This window comes from Pundamilia nyererei, unplaced genomic scaffold (genome assembly GCF_000239375.1).
Source record: "Pundamilia nyererei isolate P.nyererei 1_Seehausen unplaced genomic scaffold, PunNye1.0 scaffold00269, whole genome shotgun sequence".
In the NCBI taxonomy this organism is placed as follows: domain Eukaryota; kingdom Metazoa; phylum Chordata; class Actinopteri; order Cichliformes; family Cichlidae; genus Pundamilia; species Pundamilia nyererei.
In genome coordinates, this window is record NW_005187670.1 from 71,964 (window position 1) to 89,126 (window position 17,163).

The 17,163-nt window shown below is 48.5% G+C and overlaps 1 protein-coding gene across 4 annotated transcripts in view; it reads left to right on the plus strand.

The window, feature by feature from the left end:
- The window catches only part of LOC102207379 (zinc finger E-box-binding homeobox 2-like), a 36,350-nt gene extending 19,290 nt beyond the window's left edge, over positions 1-17,060 (plus strand). For 3 of the 4 annotated variants that reach the window (XM_005750323.1, XM_005750324.1, XM_013915208.1), the window contains 8 exons: positions 4,527-4,748; positions 5,059-5,127; positions 5,658-5,852; positions 6,199-6,413; positions 8,571-8,679; positions 9,507-11,401; positions 12,560-12,740; positions 15,362-17,060. In XM_005750323.1, the coding sequence (XP_005750380.1) occupies positions 4,527-4,748; positions 5,059-5,127; positions 5,658-5,852; positions 6,199-6,413; positions 8,571-8,679; positions 9,507-11,401; positions 12,560-12,740; positions 15,362-15,960 (3,485 nt within the window). In that variant the 3' untranslated portion in view covers positions 15,961-17,060. The remainder of the gene's footprint in view (positions 1-4,526; positions 4,749-5,058; positions 5,128-5,657; positions 5,853-6,198; positions 6,414-8,570; positions 8,680-9,506; positions 11,402-12,559; positions 12,741-15,361) is intronic. The other variant, XM_013915209.1, reaches the window with a different exon arrangement.
- The last annotated feature ends 103 nt before the right edge of the window (positions 17,061-17,163 follow it).

Sequence of the window (17,163 nt, forward strand, 5' to 3'; positions counted from 1 at the left end):
AACTGTAGCAGAAACAGCAGTGAGGCAGAGCGCTGTTCACACCTCTGACCTCCTTGTCCTCCTTCGGTTGGTGTGGGCTGTTATCAGTGCTGCGCAGCCGCCGCCTCCTCTCTGCTGCGTCTGTAATCAGACGGCACGGCGAGGCGGAGCTGCTGATAGGAGTAACGTTAGCTGTCAGGTCGAGGCCGGCATCACCTTGGCACCTCCTCGCTAACCGTCAGTGAAGCTGCTGAACTGATGGAGCGAGGCCCGGTGTTTGTGAGTAACCGAGGCTGTGACGGCGTCACGGCTCTCGCACACTGAAGTCATAAACACCTGCTCATGTATGGATCAATCATCAGCACATCTGTCCGTGGCTCTGATTATTTCCTTTAACCTGAGGAGCGATCAGAGTTCCTTCCTTCAACTGTAAACATCATTCAGCTGCAGAGAAACGACCGACCGATCGATGAATCAACCGATGTCTCTGACTGACTGATCGATCGATCGATCGAGAAAAGTGAAGGCTGTGAGCCTGGCACTGACACAAAGGTCTTTTAAGTTGTTACATTAAATTCACATGATTTACACAAACTGAATGTTTGATGTTATTTTTCTCATTTCTGTCTCTGCGACAGACAGGAAGTGACGTCAGCGTGCTGCACTTATTCCACGTGCACTGCATGTTCTATATGTTTGACATGTGACATTCGCTGAAAGATGAGTGTGTGGGTGTGTGTGTGTGGGTGTGTGTGTGTGTGTGTGTGTGCGCGCGTGTGTGTGTGCGTGCGTGTGTGTGTGTTATCTGCTGCTGTCTCTGGGTGGAGGTCGACGGCCAACGCGCCGCTGTAACCGACCTGAACACTCAAGGTGCCAAAACTTGATTAACAGTTTCAGAACCGACGCTTCAAAGAGGAACTGCTGCTGTCACACCTTCACACTGATAACAGACACACACAGACACAGACATGTTTTCGTATCCTTGTGGGGACATCTATTTGATATAATATTTTCCCAAACCATCCAAATGAAGTCCCACATGTATTTGGATGGTTTGAGGAGTAAGTGGAGTTGCTGCTGGGCTTTGCTGACCACGATGCTGTGTCCTTTGACCAGGCGGGATCTTCTGAAATGTGCACACCCAGGAACTTGGTGATGCTTACCCTCTCCACAGCAGCACCATTGATGGTTAGTGGGGTGTGCGTGTGTGTGTGCACGCTGACTCCTGCTGATAAATAAGAATGAATTTAATTCACCCCCCCCCCTCCAACAGCAGCAGATGAAGTCATTAAAAATGCTCCAGCAGCACCAACACGGTCCATAGGTGCAGCTCGGGTGGAGGTTTGCTTCGTCAGCAGAAACGCGTGAACCTACGGTGGGATTTTCACCGTTTGAAGCAGCCTCTACTGGGCGTTAGAGGAACTGCAGGGTTGGTGCTTCAGGTGATGATTGGTGCGTTCAGAGGAAGTCCGTGTGCAATGGACCGATCATGTAATCCACACAGGCGCCATCACAGCGTGTGAAACCAGTGTCATGTCACACGGCCTGCTGTCCACATACTTTTGACTCGGCCATCTTTTGAATATATACGTGTTACACAAGCAAAAGTGTGCGTTCAGGCTTTGTGGTCAAATCCATACAGATGTTGTTAGCAGTGGACCATGTGTCCAGATACTTTTGGTGACTGGGTCACACAGAAACACTCACTCAAATATCAAAACTATGTGGACAGATCTTAAGGCCATATCCATTTAAACATTATATATGTGAGTCCTGAGCTGTCCACAAACTTTAGGCTCTGCAGTGTAATTATTAGCTGAAACTATTGCTGTGAGGCTTTGTCCATTTAAACCATATGTGAGTGTAACATCAGGTGTCCAATTACTTCTGCCCATATTCACCTATGTGCTCTCCCTATGATGATTCACTTCAGCTCTTAGCCGCTAGGCAGCGACCTCATTTCCTCAGCGACGTGTGGCTCCCCCCTCCCCCGTTACTCAGGTGATCTGCTCTGAGCGAGCAAGTGAGAGAGTGAGAGAGAGTGAGAGAGGAGGCAGAGCTGCTTTCATTACCTCACAGCGAACGGCAGGAACCGGACGCAGCACCTGCATGGGGACGCCCTCTGTGACCTCATCGATGGCTGGATGTTATGAGAGCGGCGGAGCATGTCAGAATGATCAAGCCTGCAGGGATGAAGCAAACATCTGGAGGTCCCATTTCAGCCCGAGAGCTGCTGTGGAGGCACTGTGGAGCCCCGCCCACTCATCACAACAGATGATTGACAGCAGATATATGTCTGTGAAGGTTCTCAGTCATCCGGGTCATTGTAGTCAAAGGAGCTACAACTTAAAGAAGTCCAGACGCTTCTCTTTGCAAGCTCCTTTGACGACAGCAGATATAGAGCTGTGATTGGCTGCCAGAGATGACAGTCAGGTGGAGATTTCCATGAAGCTGTGACACTGCTGCAGGAAGTGATCAGTGGTCAATCAGTCTGATCATGTGATCAACAGCTGATCTGAGACACGTAAACAGGAAGTAGAACCTGCCAGGTGAGCGCTCCGTGCAGGCAGTTTGACTCCGTCGTGTTTCTGTTGACATTTCTTCTTCTCTGTTTTTTTTGTTTTGCTGTGTGTGTGCCTGTGTGTTGGGTCAGCAGACTGATGTCATCATGAATGATGTAAGTGTGATGTTCTGACATCGTCGTGTTTCGTGTGTGAGTCGACGGACGGACACTTGAGCCAGTGTTCGATCTGTCCTTCCCCCAGTCTGACAGAAATGTTGGAGCAGGAGGAAGATGAAACCCGGGGAGGAGGAAGAAGGCGGGGCTAATGTGTCTTTGTATGAGGAGGAGCGGCGCTCTGTGATGTGTCGTCTGTTTTGTCCCTGAATGGACTCAAAGACCCTCTGAAACCTGGGGGGGTGGACGCGCTGTCTGAGTTGCCCCCGGTGACATCTGCCACTCTGCCTCCGTCATGTGACCTGGCAGGCAAACAGCAGCGTGAATGGCCTTTGTTTGGGAGGTCAGTGCCTGCTGCCCACCGACCAATCAGGGCACGGGACCCTCAGCCTGCTGTGGCATTCTCTGCTTTAAGGTGGAATCATGGTGGGGAGGATTTAAGGTGGAATGTTATCTTTGAAGTTTAAGGTGGAATTCTAAGCATAAAGTGTTTATTTCCTTGCTCTGTGACGGTGTCCACAGGAAGTGGAGGAAGTGTGTGTGTTTACCATTAGTGCTCAAAGAAAACGAACGCTTTGGTTTTTAAAGTTTAACATGAGTGATAAAAGGCACTGGTGCTTATCTGCAGGTAACCAGACCATCAGCCACATATGTGGGCGGAGCTTTAGCCTGTCACATATGTGGTTCAGAGCTGAGAACAGGTAGACTCTGGCCCTGCCCATTCTGCATCACTGATGATGATAAGCTATTATTGAGGAGATAGAAAACACACACACGCATGTTTAACACTGCAGATGAAAGTTTAGAATGGAAATCAGGTAAAAACTAAAAGTATATGGACACACTGGGCCTAATATAGAGTGTGACTGTCCAGATACTTTTGGCTCTCCTGTGTTTAGATATGTATTCATGGATATGGATGTGATGGCTCCTCATCCATACAAGTGTTATTCGTGTCCAGGTGTGCACATACCTGGCTGGTACTGATGATGTACTGAATGAGGGTCTAAAGATAGACGTGAGCATATCCTGTGGACTGTCCACAGACTGATAGCAGGCCGGGCTGTGATTGGGGGATTCCTTTACACGCTGGTGTTTATATTCTGACCCTGCAGTCACGGTTTGTTGCCCCGCCCCTCCCCCTCAGACACTAACAGCTGAGCCAGCTTACACAGGCTTTGTTTGAATCCACCCCCCCACCGGGGTCCCCCAGTTAAGAGTCCTGGGGACACCCCTGTCCTATTGATTAGATGATCCTGGTTAGTGATCGATTGATTGTGTGCACCCAATCTCTCTCTCTCTCTCTCTCTCACACACACACACACACACACACACACACACACACACACACACACACACACACACACACACACACTCTCTGCTATTGTGTTTTCTGCCTTTGGAGTGAAAGAATGTGTGGGCGGGGCCTGTGTCTGATGTCTAACGTGTCCTGGGACCACACAGCGAGCCTGTTTGATCACAGAGGGTTAACCCCCCCCCCGTCCTTGGTATTCAGCCCGGGTCAGCAGATTTCTCCGTCGTGCTTTTTCATCTGCACCTGTCGTGCAGTTGTCCGGGAGGCTGCAGACAAAGATCATATTATGAACGGGCTAATCTGCGTGTAGCTGGAGGAGGATCTGCGCTCTGTGGGAACCCGCCGCCGCCTGCCGCAGGAAACGCCATCAGAGCCAGATTAACCCGTTCCCATGATGTCAGCGTAGTGTGGCCGCTCACATCAGAGCGCAGAACAACTGCAGACCAATCACGAACACCCAATTCTCACTTCCTGTTTAACACTTGTTAAAGAACATACGCCGTGTTTACAAACACACTAAGGTCAGAGGTCACCCCCTCTTCTTTTGTGTTTCAGTGCTAAACTATGAGAACGTTGCGGAAACTACCTCAGACACCGATGACGAGGACAGTTTCGGAGGAGGTGGCGCAGGAGTGGATGAGGAGGAGGGCAGTCCGGCAGGCGTGCCCGCTCTGGAGGCGTCGCCCCGGGTCGGCCACGCCCTGCTGTCCCACCGTGACCAGGAGAGCGCCGAGAGCGGAGATGGGTTCCAGGACCCCCATGCCTGGAGACGCATCGGTGAGTCACGTGGTCACCTGTGAGTTGGTGAGGTCAGAGGTCAGCGTGCGGTGTTTTGGGCCATGTTTAAGTGTTTTGTAGTTTTTCTGTTTGATTTTAAATCTGGTCTCATGTTCGGTTTCTGCTTCTCATTTTCTCACTGTTTTTGTCATGAATATTTTTATAGTTGTTTGTAGTTGCAGGTATTAGTGTCGGGGGGGTTGAATAGCTAAATGATACCCATGACTCGGGAGGATACAGGAGGAAGGGACCAGCCTCCATCAGAGGAAGAGCAGGGTAAATGATGTGCTCCTGTGTTGTGTTTGGACAGATGGGGGGACGGACGAGTCTGAAGCCGTGGGCCCGGAGGCATCTCCTCACGCTGTGGAAAACAGTGCAGGTGAGATCACACACAATCAATCGTCACCCATCAGCGTCATCGCCGTCAGAAGAGGTTTTATTTATATTTGTCTCATTTTATTTTTAGCTCTGTCTCCATACTTTGCTCCTTTGTTTTTTTATACATTTTTTACTCAACTTTACTGTACGGCTCTTTGGGATAATATTTTTTGTCTTTCTTCATCTTTATTTATTTGAGTAATTAAAGCTAATTAATGATAATGACTAATGATAATTAGCGATCGTAATTAAAAGCGTAATGTAAAATGTCCTGCTGAATTTTTGTCTTTCACATAATTTCCCGAGTAATTAATACAAACTGTGGGATTGCTTATTGGTGTGGGCGCGTTCCTTCGCTGTTGTCGTAACTTTAGAGGAAGTAAACGACATCCCTGGTCATAATGGTCAATGGGCGGTCAGAGGACCCAGCAATGTTAGTTTAGGAGTCCCTCAGGGCTCAATGCCGGGTCCTCTGAGGTTGCAGTGTGATGATTGGTCCTCTGACCGGACGAGCTTTGTCCCTGCATCCAGGGAAGCGACTAGAGGGCATCCCTGAGCTGGACGAGTACTTCCTGAAGCGTAAACTGGAGGACGGCGACAGTCACTCTGCGTGCATCGCTGAGTACCTGCAGCGCAGCGACACTGCCGTCATTTATCCAGAAGCCCCAGACGAGGTGGCGCGCCTGGGCACGCCTGAGGCCACGGGGCAGGATGAGAGCGAGCACGGTGAGAGACCGAGAAGACAAACTGAGCATTACAAATCGATTAATCATTTTTAAAGAGATTATTAGTCAAAAAGCTGGCAGCTCAAACATATGACTCTGAAGCTTTGTAGAGAGAAGTCAACAAGCTGGCTTGTTAACGAGATTATAGAAGATTCAGATTTCACTGGTGCCACTCCGACCGCAACCTTTAGTATGATGTGTGTTTCTGTGACCTTCAATCCCAGACTCATCATTTTGACTGTAAAATCATCTCGAAGTTCAAAACAGTTGGGAGCTTCGGTCATGTGACTTTTCTGTCTAAATAAAGGGTTAAGGACATTGTCTCTTTCCTGACTTCTGACCTACAGACCTTGGACCCGACACGCAGGATGACTTCGCCCAGCTGCTCACGTGTCCGTACTGCGATCGCGGCTACAAGCGCCTGACGTCTCTGAAGGAACACATCAAGTACCGTCACGAGAAGAACGAGGAGAGCTTCCCCTGCCCGCTGTGCGCTGAAACTTTCGGCCACCGTGCTCAACTGGACCGTCACATGACCACACACAAGCCTGCCAGAGACCAGGTAACGCACACCTATTACATCCATTTAAACCTTTATTTAAAAGTCTGTCACAGGAGTTCCAGTATGAAATCCATAAAGACACAGTCTTCAAACGTTAGGACTGACTCCACGCTGGCTTCACTAACAGACAGAAAACTGCAGTGATCAGAGAAGAAGCTGCCGTCAGGTGCTGACACTGCACTGCATCAGCTGTGGATGCTGAGCAGCGGAGGAGGGAGGCTCGGGGAACTCCATCAGTACATGCGATGACTCAGATTAGTAATTAATCAGCGGCTGTGGTCCCTGCAGGGTAAAAACAGATAAAAATACACCAAGGCTGGAAATTTAAGCTGCGTCAAAAGGAGCAGAGGACCGCAGACGGAGCCCTGAGGAACGCCGCCTCATTCTGTTTGTTTAGAAGGGTGAGAGATCCACGTGGCTTCCTGCTGTCTAACACATGAATGAAGTTCCTCCCAGTTCTTCCAGTCTGCCCAGTTGCTCCATTATTGACCACCTCCGTTCTGGGTGTTTTTCTCAGCAGCTGTAATGTGTCGTGCGTGGGAGGTGTGAGTGCGTTGACTTCCTCCGGCCATCAGACTCCACATCAGCTGCTGCTGCTGGAACCGATTAGATTCACGGCCTTCCTCTGATGCTCGGGCAGCCTCGGTGGCAGGCAGGGTGTCACACAGTAATCTAATCATATGCTGGTGTTAAATGTTTCCTGCACACGCCTGTTTGCTGGCCCTCATGATCAAAAACTCACATTAGAGTCGGTAACTAAGCACTGAGTCATTCAATTTTCCAATTATGCTGTGATCGTAATGAGATTTCCTGAGTTTAGACCTCGGGTCTCCTCACAGAAGCACAAATAGCTTTCATACCTGACCCCCCCTCCACCAGCCTTAACCAGCACCAGATGGTCTTCTCCCTGCTGGATTGAAGACTCATAATCCTCTAAGTGGCCGTTTATTTGTGTACTTCCTGAGTTAAACTGTTAAAGAGAGAACAGGCATGTGTGCGTCGGTGAGGAGGAAGCAGATCTGTCTGTTCAGTCTTCACGGTTTGCCCCCGACAGCAGCGCCTCACTCAGTAATCATTGTTCACAGGCTTTCTACTGTGCTGCTGAGTGCTGCGGTAAAACATCTGTATGGCACGGCCTCACAGCTGTTCAGGCTGTGCTCGCACAGCCGGGACTGCTCCTGAGTATGCAGCACAAACACTCACAGCTGTTTGCTTCTTGCCGTGATGTGGCTGCTTCAAGCAGTGGCCACACTAATGCAGTTACATATATATATACAGTTAATCTTCACTGCATGACAGTGTGATAAGGAACGCGTGACAGTGCTCAGTCAGCACAAACTGCCCAAACCCACTTTTATCCAGTTTAACCAGTCCTCAGTTCCTGCATGGATGGGTGGACAGGTGGATGGGTGGGAGGGTGGATGGTGAACGGACAGATGGATGGGTGGGTGGATGCTGGGAGCAGCAGTGTTTGGTTAGGATGGACCTCGTGCAGGTTGTGTTTGATTTGAGTCCAAACTGGTAAGATTTGCAGACAAAGACGTGATCATTAACGACGGTGGTTAAGAAGTTTTGTTGGTGATTCAAAGCATGTAATTTCTTTCAGCGGTAATTTCAGTTTAAACAAAAACATTTGTGTTTGCGTGTGAGGGACTGGGACAAGCTGGTTCATGTTGGAATAACGAGGTCCTGGCAGAGGTTCCCTGCTGGATCCCAGGAGATCTGCTTTCCTGCATTTGTGGAGTCTCCTCTGGGGTTGAACTCATGGTGAATGAGTGCAGATCAGAGCAGAGAGTAGAGCGTTTACTTGAAGCTGTTTTCTCTGCTGTAGACGACAGAAACAAGTCTTCAGGTTTGTGTTTCCTTCACCGATCATCTGCATGTGAGACGAAAGGATTTGAGCTCCCACTCAGCAGAGGGGGGAGGACGCTCCCCGACTGTTTGTGTTTGTTTATCTCTGTATTTGCATTTCAAATGTTGGGAATGCACCTCCACCAGAAAGTGTTACCTCTGCACAGCGCCACCCACGCCGTTTCTCAGAATGCCTATCAGATCTGCTTCACTAAATACTATTAAATTCCCCGTTAGCTCGTGCTCCCTCTCTGCAGCGACTCCCACTCCTCCTCCATCACTTCAAATCTGTTTTTCTCTCTGCAGCCACCACTGCTTGCTGAAGGAACTGGAAACCGCAAGTTCAAATGCAGCGAGTGTGGAAAAGCCTTCAAGTACAAGCACCACCTGAAGGAGCATCTTCGTATTCACAGCGGTGAGTGGAGTTCTGAGGGCCGGATCAGAGCTGAAACTTTCCGCAGACACGGGTCTGATCCGGTCCTCCTCGCGTTTACATCGACTCTGATAAAACGCTGATTGTGTTTCCACATCTGACTGTCTGGCTTCTGCTTCAGCCACAGTATTAATACATCTGACAGTCAACAGTTTCACTTCCCATCTTCATATCTGATCACGAAGCAGTTCAGCTCCAAAAAAGGAACATTTTCATCATGATGGTTTCTATTTTTATTGAAGATTCATCCACTGATTTTTCCATTGATTTGATTATTAAAACCAAAACCCAAAGCGTCAGTTACTGTATCATACATAGTAATGTGAAGTATACTCATAAAGCACCTCATTAAAATGAAGTATTTAAAAAGAAAACCTTTCTAAAATAGAACATCTGGACCGCCTCCAAAATCTCGCTGCTGATCTGTTTGTTCATTTCAATTTTTGTTAGTCAGCAAACAAACAACTATTCAGACAGTTGCTGGTTATCGTTGAATTGTTTTAATCAGCGAATGAACCGATATTATGAGCTCTGAATAACAGTGGGGGACACGTTAGCTAAAAGATGTGCCAGAGGGTCAGTTCATAGTTAATCCTGGACGTCAGCAGCTGAGATGGTGAATGGATAACATACACTTTGCTGGTGTTGAAGGAGGAAAAGCACCACCTCCAATTCTGGATCAAAGGTGTAAAGATCACACTGGTGACTAACTGTGGACGAATGATGATGTTTTAAGTAAATACCTGACGTTAAACTATAGAGCACGTTTGTGGGCTGAGAAGTAATCCAGACGTTGGGCTGTGTTTCAGGTGAGAAGCCATATGAATGCTCCAACTGTAAGAAGCGCTTCTCCCACTCCGGCTCCTACAGTTCCCACATCAGCAGCAAAAAGTGCATTGGCCTGATTGCCCTCAATGGAAGAGTACGCAATGGAAATGGTGGCAAACTCGGCTCCTCTCCCAGCTCTACAACCTCATCACCTGGAAGCCCCGCCCTGGCCCAGCTTCGCCACAAACTTGAAAACGGGCGCCCGCTGGGGCAGCAAGACCAGCCACGTCAGCTGGACATAAAACCTGAGCCGATGGACTTCAACGACTACCGGCTATTGATGGCCTCACAGCATGCGTTTGGGGGACCCGGGGTCTACCTGAACGGGCGGGGGGGAAGCCCCTTGGGTTTTCACAACTCCTCCCAGAGTCCCCTTCAACATCTGGGAGGCATTGGGCTGGACCTCCAAATGCTGGGCTACGTGAGATCCCTTGGCAACAACCTGAGCGAGGTGCAGAAGGTGCTCCAGATTGTGGACAACACGGTGTACAGGCAAAAAATGGATGGAAGCCCTGAAGACAAGCTCAGGTCCTACATGAAGGAGTTAGGTGCCCAGATGGAGGAGACCAAGGCAACTCAGGGTGGCTTCCTGGTGACGGGCGACGGCAGTCCCACCAAGAGCATCATAGATTACACACTGGAGAAGGTCAATGAGGCCAAGAGTCTGATCGACGAGTCTAAGAGGCAAGAGGATGTTAAGAAGGAGAAACCAAGCCATTCTGTGGATCTCAGCAGTGAGGAAAAGAAACATGAAAACCAGAACCAGTTCCTGCCATTCTCCTGCCAATACTGCAAGGAGACCTTCCCCGGGCCAATCCCCCTGCACCAACACGAGCGCTACCTGTGCAAAATGAACGAGGAAATAAAAGCCGTCCTGCAACCGGCAGACGGCTGTCCCGCTGGCCACCAGGGAGGGATGTCCTCCAAGGTCTCCAGCAACGACCGAGCCACCAGCCCCGTCAGCCACTTCAAGGATCACGTGTCGTTGCTCAAAGCTTATTTCGCCATGAACACTGAGCCCAACTCAGAGGAACTGCTCAAAATCTCAGTTGCTGTTGGCCTCCCTCAAGAGTTTGTCAAGGAGTGGTTTGCCCAGTGGAAGAGCCAAAACCACCACGGTAAAAGGTCACCACCTCCTGACTGCAGTGGACCAGAAGTCAACCACAGATTGAACCGGTCTCCAATGTCACTTCCAGCTACAGATTTACACCGAGGCTTCACTAATGGCTTTTGCGAGTCCTCCCACCAGTTTACAACCAGCCGGCAAACAGCAGGGCAAAAACCACTAGAATCATTGGACCACTTGAGAAGCAACACTCCATCACCCCTTAACCTTTCCTCGACTTCCTCCAAACACTCTCAGAGTAGCTCTTACACTCCGAACAGCCTGAACTCGGAGGAAGCCCGCGGGGACACACCGCTGGATCTGTCGCTACCCAAACACATGGCGCAGAAGCGCACCTCCGCCGGAGAGAAGCGGCCCAGACCCAATGGTTTAATCAGAGAGCACAACGGGGAGGCTTTGGGGCGAGAGCAGGTGTCTGGGCCCTTTGATTTGGTCAACATTAAGAAGGAGGTGCTGGGATCTGATGGTGGAGGGAATGCTATTCACCAACTGGAGAAAAGCACCAGTCCCATCTTTGGGATTAATGCCTTTGCTGGCGGACCTGTCTACACCTCCCTTCCACCTCATGGAGCATTTCCCCCACACACCTTCATGACTCCTGCCCAAGCGACCATCCCAGGCCTCAGGCCCTACCCGGGTCTTGACCCCATGAGCTTCCTGCCTCACATGGCCTACACCTACGCCACTGGGGCAACCACATTCACTGAAATGCAGCAGAGGAGAAAGTACCAGCGGAAACCAGGCTTCCAGGTAAAAATCATGTAAAGTAAGGACAATGCGTTTTGTTTTGTTTGTTCTTTCTTCTAAACAGAGCCAGCCAGGAGCCATGGAGGGTCAGTATTCCCAGGTTTTGGTAACCCTGACCTGCTCAGACTGGAGTGTGTTGCACTAAAAACCTCCAAACTGGCCGTGCATGGCTCATGGTTGGACAGATAACAGCAAAGACAACAGGTGGCTGTTAGTTTTCAGGGCTTTTCATCTCCATCACACAACATGGCGGCTGGCAGTCCAAACCCGCCGTCAGCTCCGTTAGCTTTGATCATGATGACGTGTTTGCTCCACAGCACAGAAGTTGGATAAAGGGATTGTTTGTTGGGCTTGGGGCTTACAGCTGTCTGTATAGTGATGTGTTAAAAGTATTGTTGACCCAGCCAGTGTTGAGCGTGGAGAATTTTAAAGGGTCTCCCTGCCACGGGACCTATGAGCTGAGCTTCAGCGTTTCCACTGTGGCGTCTACATTTAACTGGTCTCATTATGGGGCGGGATGTGTTTGCTCCGACTGAAAGTAGTCAGTTTTCCAGGTTTCATGTCTGAGTATTTTTAAAAATGCAAAGTGTGGAAGTAATGCCAGAGAAAAAGAGGCTGGTTCCACAAAAGACTCGAACACCTTCAGATTCAGAATTTTTTGCCCTTTAAAAGAAAACTTCACTTCCTGTAAAGAAGGGAAGTTCATCTCCTGAAAACAAATCACAGATCAAATCTGGATTTAGTGAAATGCTGAGAGTTTTTCACTGTGCCATCATAAATACCGTTTGTCAGCAGCACCAAAGGTAAACAGCTCATAAGTCCTGCCCCTTGAAGCGCCGGTCACCGCTGACTCTTGGATGATTTGTATGAAAGCAGCTGCGTGGACTTTTTGGGAAAGTTCCTGAAATTGAAACTAAAAATGATGGTCAGCGCTTTGTTCCGGTCTCGTGGTAAACCTCTGACCTCAGCTCACCTGCTGTCAGCTGTTATCTGTAAACACACCCCTCTTTCTCAGAGTCTCCTGGGTGAGGGGGACTTACCGGGTTGGGCCTTTAAGCCCTGTCCAGACTTGGGATCATAGAGGCGGTGGGGGGGAGTCTCGTGGCGCGAGGCTGACAGGTGTGGGATTATCGGGGTACTGAAGCTCTGTCTCTGTCTCAGGGGGAGCTGCTGGACGGCACGGCGGACTATCTGTCAGGCCTGGACGACCTGACAGACAGCGATTCGCTGCTCTCCAGGAAGAAGATTAAGAAGACTGAAAGTGGTATGTACGCGTGTGACTTGTGCGACAAAACATTCCAGAAGACCAGTTCCCTCCTAAGACACAAATATGAGCACACAGGTATATATAACACTTGGACACTTCTTTTTACCCACCCAATGCCTCCTTATTTCCTCTGTCCTCACTCTTCTGTTTCCTCACGTAGCTCCCCACTCGTAGCTCTGCTTCTCTCTTTTGTTCTCTGCAGGCCGTGGCCTTTTAACATGCGCCTTTCTTTTCAGCGGGGGGTAGGCAGCCTTTAATACAGAGAGCAGTACAAAAACATTCAGCGCCCCAAATATCAGCAGCACCTCATTCACACTGAGAGAGGAGGAGGAGTGCATGTTTGCATGACTGTGTGAAGATCAAAAGGAAATATTAATTACAGCCGAGAGATGGTCCATTTTTTTTCCATTTTTAAACTGGAAACAAACAACTTATGATAACACCACAGCAGGAAAGGTGAAGCAGCAAACACTGTTCTTATTAAAGCGTCCCAGTTTACCGAGTCGCCCCGCAGGAAATGTGATGAATGTGGAGGCTTCAGTAAGACTGCAGCATTGTGGGGTTTAATGCTTTCATGAGATTTCTCTGCAGGACTCTTCTGATCCAAATCAAAATCCTAAACGACCCCCCAGCATGTCCTGAATAAAGTCAGTGTTTCACTAGTTTGGTGTCTCATCTTCACGCCTTTCGCTGCGTCACGGATAAAGGTAATCTGTGGCGTTAAGCAGAGCCACACCCTCAGACGACTCTGGCTGCACGGCGTCAGCTCAGTTTGTCATTTTCTCACTGCTCTGGAGATAAAATGAGTGCTTTTTAAATGAAGTTTGGTTCATATCCTGCCTCACACATTAACCCACATCACTTCCACTTAATGACCCATTAACATGCAGCAAATTTACAGCATTTCATGGAGCCTCCTTTCAGCTGCTCGTTATCAAAGGTAGTAACACATGGTAATGACTAGTTTTCTGTTCTTGAACACTCACATTCATCTTGATTTTACTTGTGTTTTTTGTTTTCTCGTCGTTCTAATGATTTTATTATTTAATATTAAATAGTAATTTTTCATTGACGGACGTCAGACTGATGCTTCCTGTCGTCAAATTCGGTGCTTGTCCTGGTGTTACAGTAAAGTGGGGTTTATGATTTGGGAGTTGGAGGCTCACGGAATGATAATCATGTGTTGTTTGCATTCCTCTGACATGTGATAGAACAAAAGCTAAACATGAGAACACGTCTTTGTTGTTCCCATTGATACAGGAAGTCAAACCTGCGTGTTTGTGCTAATATTGGAGTTTGGTTGATCTTACCTGTGTGCCGTCCTCACAGACTCAGACCTGCTCTACCTTCATGTCTTTCACTCAGTTGCATCACCCTCATGTTTCCCTCCCACCTCCAACACTCGAAGCAGGAATCTACCGTCTCAGTTATGTGTGTGTGTGTGTGTGTGTGTGTGTGTGTGTGTGTGTGTGTGTGTGTGTGTGTGTGTGTGTGTGTGTGTCAGAATGCCAGCTATGGTGGATGTTACAGGCGCTCCGGGTCTATTTGTGGCTATGATCTGCGCGTGTGTGTGTGTGTGTCGGGGTAAAGCCATGTTTTTGGTGCATGTGTGCGTGGGACGTGTGATTGGGCAGCATTCAGCCTGCCAGTTGGCAGCAGCTGAAGCATCCTGTTCAGACATAAATTTATTCCGCCTGTACAGTACCAGTAAACCAGCTCTGTGTGTGTGTGTGTGTGTGTGTGTGTGTGTGTGTGTGTGTGTGTGTGTTGGGAGCTGTTACAGCTGTTAGGGTTCCTGCCCCTCCTTAAATTTAAATCCGGAGCTGTGATGTCATCGCAGCTGACCGCAGGCCGCTGAAGGTTCGCGTTACCTCGTGGTGTCTCAAGCATGCCTCATTGTTGTTATGGCAACAGACAGACACCGAGGGTGTGATGAAATGTTAAAAGGATGAGTTGAAGATTTTAGTTCAAACCTGTCATGTTTTTGTTGTTTTGTTGTTTTTGTTTTTTACCGTCAGCCAATCACCGCACAGGTTTCAAAGATCTGTAGTTCAGTCTTCTGATTGGTGATTGTTTCAGCTGTGTCTTTGAGTTAAGAGATTTTTTTCTGGTCCAGCTGTAGATTTATGTCTCTTTATGAAAAAACACGTGAGAGTTTTCCATGTAGATCAGAGCTGAAGTGATAAACCGTGGAAATAATCAGCAGACAGGTTGATAAATGGACAACATCACTTCCATTTTTCATTTTTTAAATTCATTTTTAACACGCCCACATTTCATTCAGCCTAGTCTGGATTAGTTACTGCACTTCATGCCCAGTTACAGCTGTTGTGCTGTGGACCAGATGTGGCCCAAAGATAATTAACATCTGGTTCCATAAAGGTGGAGCTGCGCCTGAGTTTAGGCCAGACTTCAAAATAAAGTCTAAAATCTTCTTACCTGATTAATTAATAAACACCATCCACAGAGTCCAGACAGTTTCCAGGTCTTCATGCAGTTGGAAAACCTTGGAAACACAAATGTTTCCTGGTTCTTTGTAGTGTTTGTACGTCCTCGGTGTCTGTAACTGTTCAGAGTTTCTTGTTCCTTCGTTGGGTTTGCAGCTGTCTGTCATGTGCTGATTCACTCTGCTATGTGTCTCCGTGTCCAGCTGTGTCCGTCCTGACCGTGTCCCACCCTCCATTGTGTTTCTGCAGGAAAACGTCCGCATCAGTGTCAGATCTGTAAGAAGGCCTTCAAACACAAGCACCACCTGATCGAGCACTCACGCCTGCACTCTGGAGAGAAGCCCTACCAGTGCGACAAGTGCGGCAAGCGCTTTTCGCATTCGGGTTCGTACTCGCAGCACATGAACCACCGCTACTCATACTGCAAGAGGGAGGCCGAGGAGCGTGAGGCGGCCGAGAGGGAGGCCAGGGACAAGGGAGGCGGAGGAGGCGTTGCAGTTGCAGGGCTGGAGCCCACCGAGCTGCTGATGAGGGGCTACCTCCAGGGGCTGGGGCCCCTTGGATACTTGGACCCAGAGGACCAGCAGGAGGATGGCGGCAGTGCGATGCTGAGGGTCAGCGGTGAGGGAGGAGTAGGACGGGAGGAGAGGGAAATGGACGGCAAGATGTCTGAGGAGGTGACAGAGCGGCAGGAGGGAAGTTTCAGAAAAGGAGAGGAGGAGCAGGAGTGCGACAGCAGGAGCCAGATGGACTTGATGGGGGACGTTGAGGGTAAAGGCTCGCCGCTGCCGATGGACGAGAGTTCACGAGAAGGGAAAACAGACGGCAGGTCAGACCAGGAGGACTGATGAGGAGCAACAAAAGCTTTGGGACGCTGGCTCGATGCAGCTGCTGCTTTATGAGGGGCTGAAAGGAAGATGAGGGCCGGAGGGGACGGCGGTCATCTTCTCACACCAAATTAGTGTTTACTTTAGACTTCCTGCTGAGACTGATGGGTCACAAATGTGTTTATGGTCTGATTCAGCTTCGTTCGCGTTCAGCCGACCGAAAACATAAATGATTTTAAAAAGGCTGTAATGTGCAGTTAACTTAGTATTATTAACAAAACTCGTGGCCTCTGATTTATCAGGTTCAGTCTGATTATTTTCTCCTTCAAAGTGTTTGTTGACACCTTTTCTTAATGGAGTCCTGTTTCTTTAACATTTTAAAGTTTAAGTTCTGCCGGTAGCTAAAGTGCTGGGATAGTTTCACAGCCAGAAAGGCCGAACTTTGAACCTCGGCAGTTCAGTCTAAAGCTCTCAAACCCTGAAGCTTAAGGTTTCTGCTGAGCTGATGTTAGATTTGATTGATAGATTTTTAGATCTTGGGGCAAAACCCCAAGACCCCAAGGCACTAGTTTTCAACCTTTAAGTAAAAACACTGAAAATAGAGCCCAAAAAGCTTCTACTTAAATCGGACAAGCAAGCCTGTACAGTACAGAAGTATTTTTTTATTATTGTGTTTGTGAATCCAAGAGAAGACAGGTTTACCTTGAGACCTACTGAGAAACCAGTTTTGTTGTAGCAGAACACCTTTTACTAAAGACACTAACAGCAACCGTAGCAACTCTGAATGACGTGTTAGGGTTAGCGATGGTCTCGGTCTAATTAGGGACTCTGTGGAATGAAGAGCAGGTTCAAGTTGTAGTTCTCTGAACACCAGGTGTGGTCTTTGAGGCGTACCGTCATATACGCGTGGTCGTTAATGATCCCTGCTCGATTTTGCTAGGTTAGCTTGTTTTCATCACCATGATACCTAAACACACATTCAGACCTGTGGGAGGTTTTATGTGAATGAAATAATGATGCTAGCAACATTATTTTGTATGATTTTAAGCATTTGAGGGTAAATCTTTGGAATCAATTCAATTTTATTTATACAGCGCCAAATCACAACAAAAGTCGCCTCAAGGTACTTCATAGATACAGAGAAAAACCCAACAATCATATGACCCCCTATGAGCAAGCACTTTGGCGACAGTGGGAAGGAAAAACTCCCTTTTAACAGGAAGA